Raw genomic sequence first — 20,215 nt, 5'->3', positions numbered from 1 at the left:
CTGAGACCTAGGTTAACTCATACCCACTCCTCAACTTCTTTTCCTTACCTTTCCTTCCCCCGCCCCCCGCATTTCAAATATCTCTACATATTCTTCCATTTGTTATTTCCTCCTTCTGAGAACTTCCTCTGTCCCTTCACAAGACTAACCCTTCCAGCATCTTCTGGGGCACTGTCCTGCTTGTGAATAAATTGCTTTCCCAGCCTGCTAGAAGCCTGCCAATGAATGTAATCATTACCTGTAAGCAGGACAGCCAAGGATTGCATAAACTTTCAGTGTAAATTTAGCCCTGAGTTCCTGCTCCTCCCTCCAAAGATATTCTACCAATCAAGAAAAGAAACCATTCTGGGCACATTGACTACTTGTGACTGTCACACCACTTCTCTCCTCTTTGGCCACTAACAAGACTAAAGCAAAGGTGGGAAATCAAATTTCAGGACTGCTCTTCCAGGAAATACATCTGCCACCACCTCCAGCTGTGTCAGAAGCCATAATTTTAGTGAGTACCTGATTTGCTGTGCTGATACAGACTTTTTTTTTTTCGAGCAAAGATAATAAATTATAAAGAAGCAAAATCAACTGATCCAAAGACATGCTGTCACTGAAGTCAGGGGCAGCCAAGGAATTTCTCTCAGAATTTCTCAGTTGGTGTGTGAAACTCCATTCAGTAAGTGATGAGGAGTATGCACACAGAAAAGGCTGTAAGCACAGCAGCTGAATTTTCATTTCAAGACTTCTGGTGCTTTTTGATCTTTTTAAATCATGTTCATGCATTTACTAGGTAAAATGTTTTCAAACAAATTTTGAGACTGAAGAGCAGCTAGCTGAGTTTTTCAATGTATTGTTCACTTAGCTCCCACCCTGCTCAGTAGCAGATGGAAATACATCTTCTATGTCTTCCAGAAAGCATGCAAACAAGTTCTAGGAAACTTTGAGAAACATACAAATGCAAAATCTAAGAATTTGGGGGCAGCTGCTATTCTCCATTAGGTGGTCAATTGAGGGAAGCTGCAAGAGTTGTATATGGGAGAGGTTTCAGGCAAGATCTTATTGGGGGCAGGAAGAATGTCTGGGCCATAAACAACAAAACACTGTTATTATTTGGTAAGTTATGGGGAGGAGTGTTTATGGAGATGTAGGGAAGCCCTGTTGGCATCTATGATTATACAGACATAATGCATTTCAGATGAGACCTTAAATACTTTTAAAAGGCCATCTGACCAGCCAGTGGTGCTGTCTTGCTTAGAAGAATTTTCTCTGGCAATATTTCTGTTGACTTGGTGTAAAACTCTGGTCTCATCCGAGAAAAGTTACCTCAGTTCTTTCATCTACAAGGAATTTTACAAATGTTAAGATCATTAAAAAGGTAGGAACTGAGCTTTTATGGGGAAAAGGCAATATTATGGTTTTGGTGAGAAGGATGTTGTGTATTGTCTTTCTGGTAGAATAAAATGGTTAGGTTCATTTTAAGCTCCAAATGGCTGTTCAAGTTTCTTTTTAATGTATGTTTGAAGGATTATGGATGTTGTGTATCAGGGTTTTGTATCAGGGATAGGGAAGAAATCATACTGACTACTGATTCTACTTAGTATCAGCAAGCTGACTACAGTGTATTTATCCCTAATTACAATATGTGCATACTTGTTTAATAGTCTGTAAGCTTCATGGGGGCAAGACTAGTTATATTTTGCTTGCATCTGTATTTTCAGCATGTATTATAAGCCTGGCATGTAAGTGCTTAGGAAGTGTCTGGTGAATGAATGAGGGTGTTATTCAATTTGGATATTCATGCACTTGTCTTTATGTCCTTGTTTGTAAAATGGAAATGACAAATCAATGCAAAATGTTCAGCACAGTGAAGCCACTCACCAGATCTCAGCAAAAATGTCATTCCCCAGAGAGACCTCCTAAAAAAGGCTCCCTTTTCTCCTGTTACTGTTTCTTTTTATACAGCACACTTATTTGTTTTTTCTCAACAGAAAAGAGTCTTGTTCATTCACCTGTATATCCTCTATGTCTGCAAAATGTTTTCATAGTAGGTTCTCAGTATCTGCTGAATAATAAACGAAACATACTAAGCTACCAAGAATGAAGTGTAATGTCCCAGTTCTAACTAGTCTAAATTCCTGCCTTTTTATTTTAAGAGGATCAGAAATCATTTTATTGTACATCTTAACTATTTTTAAATACTATTTGTTTTTACATCCAAGTAATGAGACAAAGAATCAGGATATTTCTTTTGAAGGAAATAGTTTCAAATTTTCATACAAACTGCAAAATAATACAGACAACTCAAGTGATTATTGCTAGGAATGTGGGTTAAAGAAGTTATGGGTACGGTCATGTATAACTAAAAAGAACAAATTAAAAAAAGAAAGAAATTATGGCGTAGCCATTCATTAGAATTTAATGTAGCTATTTTAAACAAATGCAATCAATGAAGAGCATCATATACTGATATGAAGAGGTCTCTAGAAACACATTTTAAAAAATGTTTTCAGTGGTCAGAACAGTGTGTATCTAGGCTATCTGTTGTGTAAAGTGGTGGGAAAAAATAATCTATAGTCATATTTGCTCAAATGCACCGAAAGAAACCTGAAAGATGCATAGAAAGAATAACAGAAATTCCTTGAGAGGTATGGAACTGGGAAGACTCAAGACTCAAGATTTTTCACCATGTACTGTAGGGCATGATGTAATGTGGGGCATGGTGCATCAGAAAAGAGGAAACTTAAATTGCTGGCTGCACCCGCTTCCCAATCCTGGGGCCACATGTGGCTAAGAGAGCACCTAGCGATTAGCCAGAAGGCATTGCCCTGGGTTGTGATGAAGAATCGAACCACCCCTAGGATAGGCTCAGAACCCTTACTGCGTGTAGGATGGGTGTAGATGTAAATTCTCCCCACCCTGCTGATCTTTACCCTGATTGGCTCCTGTACATTATATTAGCTGTGTAGGTTTTCTCATTAAATGACATCCTGCTTTGACTGTTCTCCCTGGCCTGCCTGATTGTCCTCCGGCAAGGGAGGGCTGGGTGTGGGCAGCCAGTCAACCTTTACCTTTCTCAGCTCCGGGGTGTGCTTTCCCCATCTCTGCATCTCTCCCGAAGGTCAGGTGGAAACTGGAGGCTAAAAACCCCTGACATCTGGCGCCCCACGCGGGGCACGAAGAACTCAGTTCACCAAGAGTGAGAGTATCGAGCCCAGCCAAGCCAAGCGAGTTTTCCAAGGTAAGGGTACCCCTAGAAAGATGGGGCAATCTTGCACTAAGTAGGACGACTCAAATTGGGAAATCCTTGTTGAGGACAGACTTGGGTCACAGCGAGTCAGTCCTCTCGCTGTCCAGGAGGAGAGAGGCTTAAAGCCTCACTCTGACCATGGCCTCCTAGACCTTTTTGATCTCCGGCCTGGTCCTCTGGGTTCCGCACCAAGTGCTCCTGTTCAGGAACACATGGTAGGCAGTCGGGATAGGGAGCCACCTCCGTCACACTCATCCCCATCGTGTATGGCTTTCCCAGTAAATGTTAACCCTGGGGGCAACAGACCGGCCTTATGGTATCCCTGGGAGGACCAGGACTTGAAAGAACTCAAAAAGGCCATCCCCGAGGATGGACCTAATTCGCCCTGGGCCGAAATCATCCTCCAGGGTCTGGCCCATCAACAGTGTACCACCCAAGACTGGAAAAACTTAACCAAGGCTGTGCTTCCTGGTCCCCTGTACCTGAAATGGTGTGCTTTCTTTAATGAGGAGTGCCATGCTCAGGCTGAGAGAAATCAGGCTGTTAATCCCCCGGTTCCTGTAATTTATGGGATGTTGTCGGGGTCCAGTGATCAATTTTCCATAGGCCTTCAGCAGGCTGCTATCCCTGCCCCCTACCAGGAGCAGGTATGGGCTTTGGGGCTTGCAGCATGGAAAAAGTTGGAGGAAGGCTCCTCAGAGCCCCCAGTAGCAGGAATTACTCAGAGGGCTACTGAGGATCTTGCCACCTTCATCGATAGGGTGGAAAAGAGCCTCCAAAGGAAATTCCCCCCAGGGCCTCTTCGGGACCAGTTTGTCAAGATGCTGGTCTGGGAGGGGATGACCACAGACCACAAACTAGCCTGTGCGGGGATGAAGGACAGATCTATGGGGAGGTGGATAGGTGGCCACTAAGGATGTCGGTACTCAGGCCCACCAATCACAGTCGTTGGTCGTGGCCTTGCAGGCCCAAACGGCTTCGCTTGCTGAGGTCCTTACTACTGCCCTAGCCTCTTCCAGTGGAGCCGGGAGAGGGGTTTGTTATGGATGTGGTCAACAGGGCCACTTCAAGAGAGAGTGCCCTACAGGCCCAATAAGACCCGGTGCCCCGCGGGGGACGTCCCTCAGGCCAAACTAAAGGTCATACTCCACCTAAGATGCCCTGCCCCCGGTGTAGAAAGGGATTTCATTGGCAAAGGGATTGTAAGTCCAAATTTGATGTTATGCTGCTTCTATGCCAATCACTCTGGTTTCATCCAAGACAAGATCAAGAGACGACAAAAAGACCTTAAAAACTGTAGAACGAATTGCAATCTAGCTTTCTATGGACTGGGCTAAACGGGTGGCTCCCTTATCGAGCCAGAGCTATTCAACTGATGGTGGTCCGGCAGCAACATGCTGTCTTACAAGATACTGACTGGGAACTCTATGAGGTTGGCCAAGGCCCCTACCAGGACATGCAGGTGTAAGCCAGGAGCAGAAAGGTTTCCTTCGTAGGCAATAGCCGTCTCCCTTCCATAAAGCTTCCCATTGGGTCTGCCGACCCTGCAGGTGAACTGCCTGAAGAGCCAGAGTGGTAATCAATGACGGGTAAGATCCCCAGAGGGGGACGACCTAAGACAGACACACTCTCAAGTAAGGCAAACATCTGCTAATAAAACAAAACGGGGGAGAGGTAGGGCATGATGTAACGTGGGGCATGTTGCATCAGAAAAGAGGAAACTTAACTTGCTGGCTGCACCCGCTTCCCAGTCCTGGGGTCACATGTGGCTAAGAGAGCACCCAGCGATTAGCCAGAAGGCATTGCCCTGGGTTGTGATGAAGAATCGGACCACCTCTAGGATAGGCTCAGAACCCTTCTGCCCTCACGACATTCCTGCATGTAGGATGGGTGTAGATGTAAATTCTCCCCACCCTGCTGACCTTTATCCTGGTTGGCTCCTGTACATTATATTAGCTGTGTAGGTTTTCTCATTACATGAGATCCTGCTTTGACTGTTCTCCCTGGCCTGCCTGATTGTCCTCGGGGAAGGAGGGCTGGGTGTGGGCGCCTGGCCTTTACCTTTCTCGGCTGGTCCTGGTTGGGGCGTGCTTTCCCCATCTCTCCCACAGGTCAGGAGGAAACGGGAGGCTAAAAAACCCGACAATGCACCTTTGGTATTTTTTTGAATCACTTGAAGTCATTATGCAAAAAATTAAGAACAGAGACAAATTACATCTAAACACTTAGTGTTGACTCTTTGCTTCAGTGGAAAGAAACCTATTGCTAATTCTGTTAGGACAGACAGCAGCCAAAATGGCAAGTAGCATTTTGCCAACAAAGAGCAAAGACGAGTAGTTCTTTCTCTACCCAGTCCCCAATGCCAAGCCAAATGACATTTGAGGACTTAAGAACTTAATCTCCAAGGAAACTAGGCCTCAGAGTGATTTTATTTCTGTACCAAAGAACAGTTTTTTCTCTTTAGAGCCTGACGTTTCTGTTAATGCTTTTCCTCCTACACCCTTTAGGCAAGAGAATAGAGGTGGGCAACACTTACTAAACCTGGATCCTTAGAGAAATCTTATCTCAGGAAACCTATCCTTTGATTTTCCTGTATTTTAATGTACTATATAAGTCCAGTTCTGAGTTATTATCAACACTATTAATACTATCCAGAAGAATTCCCTGCAATAATAGAAATTTTTTATGTCTGCACTGACCCATACATCATAGCCACTAGCCATGTGTGGCCATTAAGCACTCGAAATACAGCCAAAGGGAGTAAAGAACTGATTTTTAGATTTTATTTAAATTAACTTAAACAGTTACATGTGGACAGTGCAGGTAGTCACATAACTCTGATTAAGTAGCAGAGGTCCTTCTTAGGTCTACTGTAATCCTGAGTTATTGAAGTTAACTGCATCCAAAAGTTCTCACTTCTAAAAAAATTTCTTATTAATTCAACATGTTTCTTAAGCACCGACTCTATGCCAAATTCTATTATAATTGTCAAGGATAATAGCAGGGATGTAACAGACAAGGAAGGCTCCTCCCTCATTAAATTTATATTCTACTATAACCAGCAAACTGCAGCCCATGGGATAAATCCAGCCTCTGCCTGTTTTTGCACAGCCTGCAAACTGAGAATGGTTTTCCCATTTTTAAATGATTGAAAAAAATTTTAACCCATAAAACTCCATCAAATTCAAGTTTTCATATTCATAAATAAGATTTTTTGGAAAACCCATCCACGCCTATTAGTAATGTATTATCAATGGCTACAACAGAATTGAATAGTTGCAACAGAGATCAGGTATGGTTTGCAAAGACCTGAACAGAATGTTTATTGTTTATCTCTTTATAGAAAAAGTTTGCCAACCCCTGTTCTAGTAGAATAATAGAGAGTAATATGGCAGGCACTATGGTAAACATTTTTGCATGCATTATTATATTCAGTCTTTGGAGCAACTCTCTGACAGAGGTTCTATTTGTCTCTCCACTGGTAAAATGTCAAACTGAGGTTCAAAGTGGTTAATAATCCACTTAAGGTTACAGTTCATAAGTGACTAAACTTGGACCCTATCACATGTCTGTATGGTTCAATAGCTAATGTATTTCGCCAACGTGGTATGATCCAGTGCTTTTTATGCTTGAAGGTACACACTAACCCCCTGGGAATCCTGTTCAAAGATTAACTCCATTAATTCAGTGGGTCTGGGGCCTGAGATTATGTGTTTCTAGCAAGCTTCTAGGTGATGCTGATGCTACTGGTTCAAAGACTTTAGATGAATGATTCTTAACCCTTGGCCTTGCATTAGAAACCTCCAAGGAATTTCTAAAAATATGGACCCAGGGTCCACTCCCAAAGATGCTGATTTAATTGGTCTAAGACTTAGTCATCAGGTTTTTTAAAAAAAGCTTTTCTAATGGTTCAAATATATGGCCAAAATTGAGAATCACTGCTTTATGAAATAATACTGGACTGAAGTAAAAACATTCAAATGGGAATTCAAAACAAGAGAGTTTGGGTTCTAACTCTAATATGACAGGTTGAAACCAGTTGCCTCTCCTCTCTGGAGCTCCAGATGTCTTTGCAAGTGAAAAATGAAGCTCAAACCAGATGATCTCAGAGGGCTCAAGAAAACTGACTTATCAGGTCCTCACACAAAGAAGTGAGAAGGTCAGAAGAAGTATCCAGGCTTCCAATTTAGTACATCAACATGAGGCCCAAACCCCAGGTCCATCTAGGAGAAAACTAAGCTGATATCTGATTGTTTGGGCAGTTTATCAATACAGAAATGTTTCCAACAGCCAGGCTGCCTTATGTACCAAAAAGCTAGAATTGCAGTTAAAGTTATGATTTAATGATTATGAAAGTAACACATTTACAAAAAAGTAATTTACAAAAAGTAAAATTTAGAAAATTACACAAATTATAAAGAGGAGAGCCCCAAATATTCACAATCCCTAGAGCAGTATCTTTAACAGCCTCAACAAATAAATAACATTGTGATCAAATTATTTCCCACAGAAGAAGGGAGGGCTAGGGAGCCCCAAGGGGCCTCCCCCACAAAAATCCCTAAAGGTTAAAGCCCTATTATTACATCTCCAACAAATGCAGCTTCTAGGACTCGAAGGTCGCGTGGGCTCTTACTGAGAGCATGGGAACTGCAGCCTATAAACTAGACAGATTATAAACTACTTTCATGACTATTTGGTAGTGGGCTACTCTTCATTTCTTCATCTGTAGATTATCCATTGTGAAAAACTCTCCTTAATTTTTTGTACTCCTTTGAAATCTGCAGATAAAAGACAAGAAGGCTTTATCCTTTTGCAAACAATGAGATTACCTGGGTATTCCAGATCTTTATTTCTTTAGAAATACATGTGGGAAGCAATAGTACATTAGAATGGGCTGAGACCTGATGGTTCTGGGTTTAAATCCAGCCCAAGTTCTCTTGCTAGTAATTTTCACTATCAATAAACACTGATGGTAACAGTGTTAATGTAAAATACTGAGCACAGTTTTTAGAATATAGGGAGTATTCAGAAAATGATTCAATGATGGTGGTGGTGGTAGTGGTGGTGGTGGTACTAGTCAATAATAATAAAACTTAGCTGCTTTGGGGTATGGCTACCCTTGGAACAGAAATAAATGTATGACCTTTTTGTTTGTCTTTTAGATTAATTAGTCTCCATGGAAATCTTGAGTGCTAAAACATCCAAGAAAATTGACGCTAGCTAGTGCTTGTCGCCATGTCGCTACTACTCCGTGCCAAGTGTTTTCAGCGCCTCACAATTTCTGGTTTTGTGAGAGATTTGCATACAGAGCACAGAACAGCAACCCCTCAGAATTTCTCCAACTATGAGTCCATGAAACAGGACTTCAAATTGGAGATTCCAGAGTACTTCAACTTTGCTAAAGATGTCCTGGACCAGTGGACCAATATGGAGATGGTATGGAGAAAGGGGCCAGTCAGATGACAGTTTCTGAGCTGGGAGCAATTTTGCCCCCTGTGGACATTTAGCAACGTCTGGAGACATTTTTGTTGTCCTAGGAAAATGAGGGTGGAGGAAGGGGACTGGGGGGTAAGGGAGGCTGCTACTAGTATTTAATGGATAGAGGTGAGGGATGCTGCTTAGGAAAAAAAAAAAAACTAATATAAAGGACAGTTCTTTACAGAATAAATAATTATCTGGCCCATGATGTCAGTATAATCAGGTTGTTTTTTTAAAAAACAAAAAGTATACTGAAGGCTGAGGTTGTGGCTTAGTGATAGAGCGCTTGCCTAGCATGTGTGGGGCTCTGGGTTCGATCCTCAGCACCACATAAAAATAAATAAATAAAATAAAGGTATTGTGTCCAACTACAACTAAAACAAAATATTTTTTAAAAAAGTAATAGTGAAAAGTGACTCTAGGCCTGGGGTTGTGGCTCAGTGGTAGAGCGCTTGCCCAGCATGTGTGAGGCACTGGGTTCAATTTTCAGTACTGCATATAAATAAATGAATAAAATAAACAGTCTATCAACATCTAAAAAAATAAAAAGTGACCCTTAAGAGTCAGAAATGGTAGGAAATGAGGCATAGATACAGTAGTCAGAGAAATATGAAGGAATGTAATATTCCTTTTTGGTAAGAGAAGCAACTGCACTAAATAAGAAATGACATCACTCCCTAAAAATAAGGACCCCAAAGTTATTTCCAAAGACTCAGTGTAAGTCCTAATGAATATATTCAGAGGATGTATTCCATTGGTTCCTTGAAATAGAATTTAACTGTCTAACAACTTCTAAATCCATGACTGGTTTGTCTTTCCTTAGGCTGGACAGAGGCCTTCCAATCCAGCCTTCTGGTGGATCAATGAAAATGGAGACGAAGTGAGGTGGAGTTTTGAGGAACTGGGATCTTTGTCCAGGAAATTTGCCAATATACTTACAGAAACCTGTTCCCTGGAAAAGGGAGATCGAGTAATTGTGATTCTGCCTAAGATCCCGGAGTGGTGGCTTGCAAATGTGGCCTGTTTGCGAACAGGTTAGTAATGTTTGCAATCCAATCGTATATAAACTACGCCAGAGGAGAGATTTTTTTAATCATGAGATACTTATTTGGATATATTATTTGAAGAAGAACCCTGGAAAATGTAGTATTATTCTCAGGACCCATAGAAATGTGTTGGAAACATGCTGTCTTTTGACTTACATGAGAAGTTAGGTTAGTGAAATAGATTTTTAAAGTGAAATAGATTTATAAAGCAATTAAAGCTTCATACCTACTTTCCCCTCTCCTTCTATAGGATCCAGTATACTTACATAGTAAAAGAACTCAATTTTTCATGCTTTTGTTTCTGCCCTGGTTAATTATCCCCAGCTGTTCCCCTAAGGCAACCACCAACTCCTCATTCCTAATAAATTACTACGCCTTATAAATCTGACTGCCTACCTGCCTCCAGATATTATTCATTGCCATTGCTTTATTTCACATCTTTACCATCTCCCAAATGGATTCTCCCCAAATTCTTTCTAATTCTGCTCTTAAGTTTGTGCCCATACACCTACTCCAATCCAATTCCAGTCTTTTCCCTACAACACAATTTATGCAATCATTTTGCTGTTTAACATTATTTAATACTTCTCCATTGCCTACCAGATAAACTCTGAAGTTCTTTAGATGCACCATGAAAGACTAGCATTTTTTTTTTATTGCTGTAACACCATTATACTCCATGATTACGCAGAAAATCTATCTCTTGGCTTTTCTACTTACCAATACACTTAATCACATGGACAATTCTTACCGACTTTCCAGTCTCAGCTTAATGTTACCTTCTCGGACAACACACCCTGATATCCTGACCCACTGAGCTGCTCTCTTCCTGGAGTCTCAGGATGACAAGAACTTTGTGAATTCATCAGTTGTGGCCATTCACTTAGTAGATCAGAAGCCTCTTGATGTCAATGCATCTGACAGTGGAGCTCTGCATTTCAGGGCAGAGGGACAGGTGGCTCTTAGTATTATGCTTATGGAATAGAATGAGTAAAATGATATTACCAACATTTTCATTTGCATGAAAGGTAAAAACACTCTGGCATGAGTAGCCCCTTTCTCCTAGCTTAACAGACCTACATGAGAAGACAAAGTTTAAAGTTTGGCAGTTTGCGGTTCAGAACAAGTGATATTCACAATTCAATTTATTTGCACCAGGATTTGGAAGTCTGACCCATCCTTCTAATACTCACACGTCACTCCATCCAACAGGTTGCTGGGTACCTGCTGTTTTAGGTGCTGTGGGCTTAAGAGTCCAGGAATAAGACAGTCATGAGGAAAATGAACATATAGTGTGATACAAAGGAATTGGTGCAAGAGTCACTGCTGTCAGGGTACTTGACATAAATGGAGAGGAAGCCAGGGGGATATTAAGCTGAGACCTGAGAAGGTGTGGGTGAGGGGAAACAAAGTCAAATGGAGAAGCTTGTGCAAAGTCCCTGAGGCAGAAAATAACTTGTAGGTTAGAGAAAATGAAAATAGGCCAGTGTGAATACAGACATTGATTAGCAGCCACATTATTCAAGGGACAATAAAGTGAAATTCCCTAACAGAGATTTCTTCCCTAGACAGGCTTGGATGTACCCATAGGTTACTTTTGTGTTGCTGTGACAAGAACATCTAGAGGAGGGAAAGTTTATTTTTGCTCATGGTTTCAGAGGTTTAGTTCCATGTTCAGCTGAGTCCATTGCTCTGGGCCCAGGGTAAACAGAGCATTATGGTGGAAGGGAATGGTGGAGTGAAAGGACACTTGCAGAGTCCAAGCAAAGTCCAAAGACCACGCCACACACCAGAATCTCATGCAAAAGATTCACTGTCAGTAGCATGAGGCAAACGGACAAGTCTGTCCCTCTAAGGAGAGCAGCATTGTGTCGGCACTCACAGAGCAGCTTTCTAGCCTGCAAGAGAAATGTCATAAGCTGCTTAGGAGTTGTGTCATAAGCTGGGGTGGGGTTGATCTTTAATCAGGCACAGTTCTTATGGGAAGTTAAGCAGCATTGCCTCAGAATGGGAACTTCGGAGCCTCTAGATAAATTGGCTCCCAGCCTAAAATGGCCAATCTGATGCCAATATTGATCTGATGCCAATACGGAGGAGTTCTGTTCACCTCATGATGGCCAGCACAGGAAGATCAAGGGCAAAGGCCACAGGGAAGATGACCCTTTCAGGGCACACCACCCCAAGGGCCCACCTCCTCCAGCCACAACCCACCTGCCTAAGATTACCACCCTTCAGTCTAGGTGGACTAATTAATTAGGTTCAGCTCTCACAATCCAATCATTTCACTTCTGAACATTCCTGCATTAACACAGGAGTTTTGGGGGGACCAGTCATATCCAAACCATATCAACTCATCAGTTTGCTCTAGTGAATTTCCTTTATCTATTTTCTGTAGCAGCAATACCCATTTCTGAGACCAATTCTGTGTTAATATATCATATATTAGGATACAGTTTAGTCTTGCTACTTTGTGAATTATTGTCTGTCTACATGTCTCTGTTCTGATCTATTAAGTTGAGTACATAGTTTAGCTTTAGGAGACAATCTATTTCCTTTATTTCTAAGTTCTTAGATCATTCTATTACCCTCAGTGCCAGCAACAAACTCATCACCCTTTAACTTTCAAATACTCTTTTTATGTATTATCAAATGCCATTACAATAAAAATCTTAGTATATAATTATTAAAATAATTATATTAGTGTATAATTAATTAGTGTATAATTATATTAGCATATAATTACATTAGTACATTATTAAAAAGTATTAATTCTCAGTAAGCTTATTCCTTACTTTGAGTAATATTTTCCATAAAAAACTGGCACTCAGTTGCAGATATTTAGGACATTTCTATGATGTATGTGGTTTCTCTGGCTTTAAAATAAGCATTTGTTTATTTGCTCACTTTCTCTTCAAGAGAGGCAACACCGCCAGTAACAGTATTATTATAATCCCCATTTTATAGATGTAGAAACTGGGCATTTAGAACTCAAGTACTCAATAAATATTGGGAAATATTACTTTTCAATCATAACCCTCTTTAAGCTCTATGTTATGAATGATCTTTAAATGTAGGATAATTATCCAGCATTTACTCTCCTCTCACGTGAGGGCTTAAAAAGGTTTAGCGGGCTGGGGTTGTGGCTCAGTGGTAGAATGCTTGCCTCACACATGCAAGACCCTGGGTTCAATCCTCAGAACCACATAAAAATAAGTGAAATAAAGGTATTAAAAAAAAGGTTTAGAGACTTTTAAGTACTCTTTTACTTGAAGGGTAAAAGCAGAATAATGAAAGACAAATAGATATCTTACGTGGTAAACTGACTAACTAATCCATAATGAGAATAAACTTTCTTCTAAACATCGCTTCTTTAGGGACAGTTCTTATCCCAGGAACTACTCAGCTGACCCAGAAAGACCTCCTCTACAGACTACAGACTTCAAAAGCGAAGTGCATTATTACCGATGACTCACTGGCCCCAGCAGTGGATGCTGTTGCATCTACATGTGAAAATCTCCACTTCAAGCTACTTGTGTCTCAGAACTCCAGAGAGGGTTGGGGGAACCTCAAGGAGATGATGAAGTGAGTAGCCTTCCTTGTAGAACACAGAAACAAAGGCAATAACAAAAAGTAGTGATCAAACAAATGCTAATTAAAGCAACAGGCAAAGAAAACAATTCCTAATTATTGCTTTAGTAGTACTAAGCTCTGAAGCAGGGAGGGGCTTGCAGTGTTTTTTTTTTAGGTTGCGATGCCCAGGAAGAAATTAAGGAGATGAAAAACAGTGTATAAGATGTTTATTAAGGTGTTTTTTGGGGAATCAACAACTATGAAAGAAAGGGAAGGATGTGGGATTGGGCAAAGGAAGAAATGAACCATGATATATTCCCTGTAATAACTCTTGGCCAACCCACTGGCACCTCAAAACTGTTTATAGCTAAAGCAAGAGGTCCCGGCCTTATATACCCACATCTATCAGTTATTGGATGGTGACTGTCCCTAGAGAGAGCTCTCTTCATTCAAGGCAATCTCTAAAGAGGGCTCCTAGCTCCTGGGGAGAGTAAGTCCTTCATCCTGTAGAGGGATCCAGCAGGTACATCATCGTGCCAACCACAAAGCTGTTACCATCTTCCAGGGAAATGGATCATAATTGGTCCTCTGTGTAGGCTCTAACATCCCCTGCTGATAGCACCACTTCTGTTGGGTTATAATTAATAAAACAGCATTGATGTTAATGGGTGCAATTATAAAATGAAGTTACACTGATGTTCAAGTCCTTCCCTGGGGTGCTTCTAGGAATCAGTAGAACTTTGCCAGGTAGTGGCCATATCTCAGCATTAGGCTGGCAGAGATTTCCTTTTCTATAATGAGCTTCCTACATTTTTGCAAGAATTTGGGAGCATGCTTGCAACTGTGGACTTGTTCCTACCTCCTTTATGATAGCCAACTCTTATCAAAGACCAAGTACTATTCTAACAAAAATAGTATTAAAATGGCAATGATAGCTAACATTTATATGGAACTGTTTGTGTTTCAGAAGCTGTTCTAAGCTCTTCAGATATATTAAGTCACTTAAATCTTACAATGACCAGAGGATAGGTACTATAAGTATACAGATGAATAAGGTAAGATGGTAGTGTTTGGCAGAGCTGGGTTTTACAGCCAGCTGGCTTCTGAGCCCATACTCCTAACCACTATATTTACAATCTCTAGTAGTAAGAGATCAGCACAATAAGCCAGTTTTAGATTTTGAGGACAACCGTACCTTTGATGGAGATGATAGGCACATGACTATAGGTATTATTTTCAAGGAAGACAATTCTGGACTCATAGACTGGGTTTGAAACCAGCTTTTCTATATTTCTTATGGCCTGGATATTTCTTTCCTCTCATTCTGAACCTAGTATTCACAGATAAATCTATAAACTTCTTAGATACCTGATGTATATGCATGCAGAGTTTGCCTTCTCTTGGCTGCCCTAATGCACAAATTATTTAGAACTAAAAGATCTTCTTCCTCTTTCACCAGAGTCCTTCCTTCCCTGGATAGAGGACTGTATCCTCTTCAGTCTTATTTTTGATTATACCCAGAACTGTGCAGAATCTTGTGGGGAAACAGAAAAACTATCCTTTCAGAAGTTGGCAAATATTTTCTACAAAAGAGAAAGGAGCTTCAATATTAAGGTTTTGGTGGGCGTAGACTTATGCTCTGCCATTACAGTGTAAAAACAACAAAAGCTAATACACCAATGGACATGGCTCTGTGCCAACAAAACTTTATTTACAAAAATAGGCGGCAGGTGAGATTTGACTGAACAGCCATAATTTATAAGTCCTTGTTATTACTCATGATCTGTATTAACATAATCATTTTTAGAATTCTGTGTGTGTGTGTATGTGTGTGTTGTGTGGTGCTTGGGGTTCCAGGGCCTTGCACATGGGAGGCAAGTATTCTACCATCTGTAAATGCAGCCCAACATCCTCATTTTTTTTTTTTTAAATCACATTTTAAAGCATTCACAGTACAGAGGAAGGGGAAATTCTTCATAAGTCCATGATTTTAAGAGGGTAGAATTCTTATTCTGCCCAGCAATTGTTTTTTATGCTTTAATCCTTCTTTATCATATAGTAAGAAGCCACAAAATCATTTATTATCTATAAGTTTTTGATAGCAAAGTTTATTTTGATTCTAGAAAGCACCTAAAAAGATGGAGGTGGGGGTAACTTTTACCTTGGGATTCAGTCCAAGTCACTGGGGCCTGATTCATAAGATGAAGAGATCAGAGGAGATGGCTTCTCAAATCCCTGTCAGTGGCAACAGTCTACAGCGTTGTGTTTTCTGTACATAATCATTACACTCTTTCCTTTGCAGACATGCCAGTGACAACCACACCTGTGTGATGACAAAACACGATGAGATGATGGCCATTTACTTTACCAGTGGAACAACTGGACCTCCTAAAATGATTGGACACACCCACAGCAGTTTTGGTTTAGGATTATCTGTAAATGGAAGGTACTTCCACAGACCTTCAGCTTGAAGTGTCAAAAATGAAATGATGATTCATGTGTTGGCCTTTAAAATGTGTTTTCCTACAAATTTAACATTTTAACACAATTAACAAATTTATCCATTAAAAAAATTTATACATATATTTATACATGTCAAATTTCTAAAATTTAACAGATTTATACATCAGGATTATTATTCTCCCAGGTTCTGGCTGGATTTGACACCCTCGGATGTGATGTGGAATACCTCAGACACAGGCTGGGCAAAGTCTGCATGGAGCAGCGTTTTTTCTCCCTGGATCCAAGGAGCATGTGTATTTGTACACCACTTGCCCCGTTTCGAGTCAACTTCCATCCTGCAGGTAAGGCAGAGCGAGAGGGAGGTCCACATTAGAAATGCATCAGCATTATCACTAACTGGTGAATAGCCTAATTTGCAAGATCAGATAGATAACATGATTTAAGATATTTCACATCTAGAAAGTCAATAAGCCTGAAAAATAGAGAAAAGTTGTAAGTGCATTTACATTAAAATAAGCAATGTCTACATTGTGCTGTGCCTACCATAGATATTTAAGCATATAATAAAGCTGTAGTAGGCCAAGAGTTTGCTTTTTCTAAATTGCAGACACTCTCCAAATTTCCCATCACCGTCTTCTGTTCAGCGCCAACTGCATACCGAATGCTTATACAGAATGATATGAGCAGGTAAGAAATGTTGGTAAACAGGCACTTAGTAGAGGGAGGAAAAAGCTAGAAAATAAAAGACCTTTCTGCCTAAAAACATTGCTCTCGAGGAGGGGTGCAGGATCTAGCAAACTCTTCCTTTTCTTCCTCCCTCTTGCTGACATTCTGTGAATGGTGATTACTGTGTCCAGGGCAGGTTCCCCCAAGGAAGGAGAGGAAAGGCAGGGTGAAGCCATGTTTACAGCTGAGTCCAGTGTTTATAGGCAAGAAGATACTTAATCTTTTGAATGGTGACTATTACCTGAGCAGAGACAGCAGAGAAGTTCCTCCTATTTGGAACCTTGTCTCAGCAAACAGAAAAGAAGATGCATGTCTCTAAATCTATTATGGATTCCATTTGAAAGGGTAGATTGGTAATCTGAACCAATTTTACTATACTCACAATGCTCAACACTTCCCATCTCCAGATGTGAGGGAAATTTTAATTGATCATTAAAGATGTTATTATGGGTTACCTTCCCTAAGGATCCCTGGTTTTTCTTCGCAGAGAGTTGTGTCCTCCCCAACCCAACCCTCAAAATAAAGGAGAAAAGGAAAAGAAAATTTGGTATTTTCTGTGTCATTTTATGATCTGCTTATTTTGTATCAGAAGTAATCTTAATTTCCACTTCTTTACACTTTCTCCTCCTAAACCTAACTGCTTTCCTGTCTTCTGAGAAGCTATAAATTCAAAAGTTTAAATCACTGCGTGAGTGCTGGGGAGCCAATCAACCCAGAGGTGATTGAACAATGGAGAAACAGGACGGGCCTGGATATCTACGAAGGATATGGACAGACAGAAACGGTACCCGACCCCACTGAAAAGATGGGGCTCAGCTTGATTTAGTCGGATGAATAAAAACCAAAGTCTCTGTGATGTCCTCGTGCATCTTCCAGGGATACAGGAAGGAGTGGTGTGGCTAGAAAACAGTTATAATAAAAGCCTCAGGAAGCGAGTTGGAAAAAAAATCTCTGAAATATACACTTGTTTAATAGCCACTTGTTGAGGAAAAACTGTTATTAACTGATCAGCATGAAGGCATTAAGATATTTTTTTAAATGAAAAAATATTGGATCTATGTAAAGAAAGGTTTCTCCTAAAAGTGATAAGGAGCTTCCTTAGGGCTGCCTCAAAATGGAAAATGCTGGCTAAGCTCCTTGTTACTTGAAATATTGAGTCTATTAGAATCTCCTTGGCAAACATATTCCAAGAAAGTTCTTTATAAAGAGTTTGCAGAGATGAGAATAAGAAGAAATTCTAGGGGACATTAATGAAGTAAGAGCAAAGGTGGCTATTTGGTAGAAGGAAGGGTAAGATGGAGCAGATGAGCAAAAGGTTAAAAGGAAGTTTTGTCTTTTCATGATGCTTCACTGTATAATGCTTGAACTTATCATTGTTAATGTATTACTTGATCCAAAATTAAAATAACCAAAAACAAAAAGCAAAATTGACAAATTATTTAAACAGAACCATAATATCAATATTAGTATACCCTTCTAATGAGTACAAATATAAACCTACTCATGTTTTTATAAACATTAGTTATGGATTTACGTCTTATAACTTTTATTATATATTTTGTACATTTTCCATCTCTTTACTCTGTGAGAATAGAGACTTTATTTTGAGCATGGTTCATACTAAGTTCTTATTAAATATTTGTTGAATGATAGATTAGTAAATGAATCTTAGTTACTTATATCCCCTTTTTCTTCTTCTTACACTAGGTGCTAATCTGTGGAAATTTTAAGGGAATGAAAATTAAACCTGGCTCAATGGGAAAACCTTCTCCTGCTTTTGATGTTAAGGTTTGAACATCCCCTTCCATGACAATGTCTAACAACCCAATGTGTTTCCCACCTGTCCCCATATACCACTCCTTGTTTTGGAGACAATTCCATGTTACTTCCATGATACCTTAATTTCTATACAAAGATGGATATGGGCTAGAAATTTTAGCTGGGGTCCCAATTACTTTACAATATCTATATTGTACTATGTAGTTCCAAGCATTTCATAAGTATAAACTCATTAGTTTCCAGGAGGAACCTAAATACATACTAATATTAGAACCATTTACTGATAAGGACATAGAGAAGGAACAAATCCAAGGTCACATAGCTGGCAGCTGCTAGAGTAAGGATACAATCCCAAGCAATCTGCCTCCAATATCATACTCAACCACAACATCATATGCATCTGCTGAGGGGGGTCAGTACTTCTTGTGGGGATCAACTAGGCCAAAAGAGGCACAAGTTCAGAGTGCCTGCCTATTTCCAGGCTTTTGTAACCACTGCCATTACTACCAACTGGTGATTAGGAAATATTCTGCTTCTCCATCTGCACAGTGTACAGGGACAGAATTGTTCTCAGACTGACCCAGCTGCAAAGCTAGGGACAGACAAGGGAACTTTCACTAATATGAAAGAGAAAGCAACAGCAGCCAAAAGGCAAGATGGATTCACTTCCAGGGGAGGGAGCTCAGATTCTATCTTACATGGGGCCTTCCCTGGAAATTCTGATGTAATAGATTTTGTGTAGGACCCTAAAATCCATGTTTTTATTTTTAATAAGATATATTGCTACATAACCTGGTTCATGCCTATAATCCCAGCACCTTGGGAGGCTGAGTTAGGAGGATCTCAAGCTCAAGGCCCACCTGGGCAATTTACCAAGACCTGATCTCAAAGTAAAAGAGCTGGGGATGTAGCTCAGAGGGACATTGCTCTTGGGCTTGAGTCCCAGTACCACGGGTGGCGGGGGAGATAAAGCAAATTGCAAAACTATATATTATAAAGTGATCTTATTTTTTTCTATGTCTATGTTGCTAAAAGAATATTACCAAAATGTGATTATTATTACTGGATGATAGACTTTAAGAAAATTGTTATCACATTTTGGCAATCTGCATTTGATAATATTTTATGTGTGCAAGAAGAATTTAAATATATACATTTCTCTAAGGCATACTTAAAATATATTTTTGAAGTCTACATCCCTAAGTGGTAAAAAAAATACAAAGTTAAGATTTAAGATGTGATATTGAATAAAAATTCTCTTAAAATGTTTTTTCTGTTTTATCTTAGATTTTAGATGAAAGTGGCAATATTCTACCTCCTGAACAAGAAGGAGATATTGGAATTCAAGTTCTACCTAACCGACCATTTGGCCTTTTTACTCATTATGTAGTAAGAGACTTGTTTTTAAATCTCTTGTTTTCTATTTCTCAAAACTGCTTGGTTAAAAAAAAAAAATCATTTAGGCAGGTACTTGTCCCTTTCTGAAGAGATTCATTTTCCTGAATGGTAATTCCACAGAAAGGGAATTGAAAAAACATTTGAATGCTTACTAAAGAGCACAGTGGTCCCACAGGCTAGATAGTCATAAAGGCAAGAAGGGAGCCCTAGAAAGAAGACAGCCTGTTACATCCACATCCTCTTGACATCCACTGATCCTCTTAACCATCAAATCATACCCACTCATTTTCCTGACATCCGATTAGCGCTGTCTCTTCTTAGGAGGAGTGGGAGGAACAAGTATTAGGGCAATCTGATTAAGTAAATTCCTCCCTCTTGAGGCTTTCCAGTTCCTTACTGTTTGCAAGCACATTTCATCTCTAATCATGATAAGCAAATTAAAGCAAAGTTTATTTCAATATAATAAGAGGCATAGGTCCAGGTTCTACTTGCCCATGAACTTTACATACTATGACAA

At 40.0% G+C, this 20,215-nt stretch overlaps 1 protein-coding gene across 3 annotated transcripts in view; it reads left to right on the top strand.

Moving 5' to 3' along the window:
* The first annotated feature begins 329 nt into the window (after window positions 1-329).
* Acsm3 (acyl-CoA synthetase medium chain family member 3) overlaps window positions 330-20,215 on the top strand; it is a 25,001-nt gene continuing 5,115 nt past the window's right edge. Inside the window, exons 1-11 of one of the 3 annotated variants that reach the window (XM_046432246.2) lie at window positions 330-499; window positions 3,115-3,229; window positions 8,401-8,674; window positions 9,540-9,750; window positions 13,137-13,344; window positions 15,635-15,778; window positions 15,980-16,136; window positions 16,403-16,482; window positions 17,182-17,305; window positions 18,229-18,309; window positions 19,588-19,689. In XM_046432246.2, the coding sequence (XP_046288202.1) occupies window positions 8,474-8,674; window positions 9,540-9,750; window positions 13,137-13,344; window positions 15,635-15,778; window positions 15,980-16,136; window positions 16,403-16,482; window positions 17,182-17,305; window positions 18,229-18,309; window positions 19,588-19,689 (1,308 nt within the window). In that variant the 5' untranslated portion in view covers window positions 330-499; window positions 3,115-3,229; window positions 8,401-8,473. Of the gene's footprint in view, window positions 500-3,109; window positions 3,230-8,400; window positions 8,675-9,539; window positions 9,751-13,136; window positions 13,345-15,634; window positions 15,779-15,979; window positions 16,137-16,402; window positions 16,483-17,181; window positions 17,306-18,228; window positions 18,310-19,587; window positions 19,690-20,215 lie in introns of all 3 variants that reach the window. The other 2 variants (XM_046432197.2, XM_046432333.2) reach the window with 2 other exon arrangements.

Source organism: Marmota monax, unplaced genomic scaffold (genome assembly GCF_021218885.2).
Source record: "Marmota monax isolate L192 unplaced genomic scaffold, Marmota_monax_Labrador192_F-V1.1 WCK01_AAM20220418_F8-fsc00035, whole genome shotgun sequence".
Lineage (NCBI taxonomy): Eukaryota > Metazoa > Chordata > Mammalia > Rodentia > Sciuridae > Marmota > Marmota monax.
This window is presented reverse-complemented; position numbering and strand designations above follow the sequence as displayed.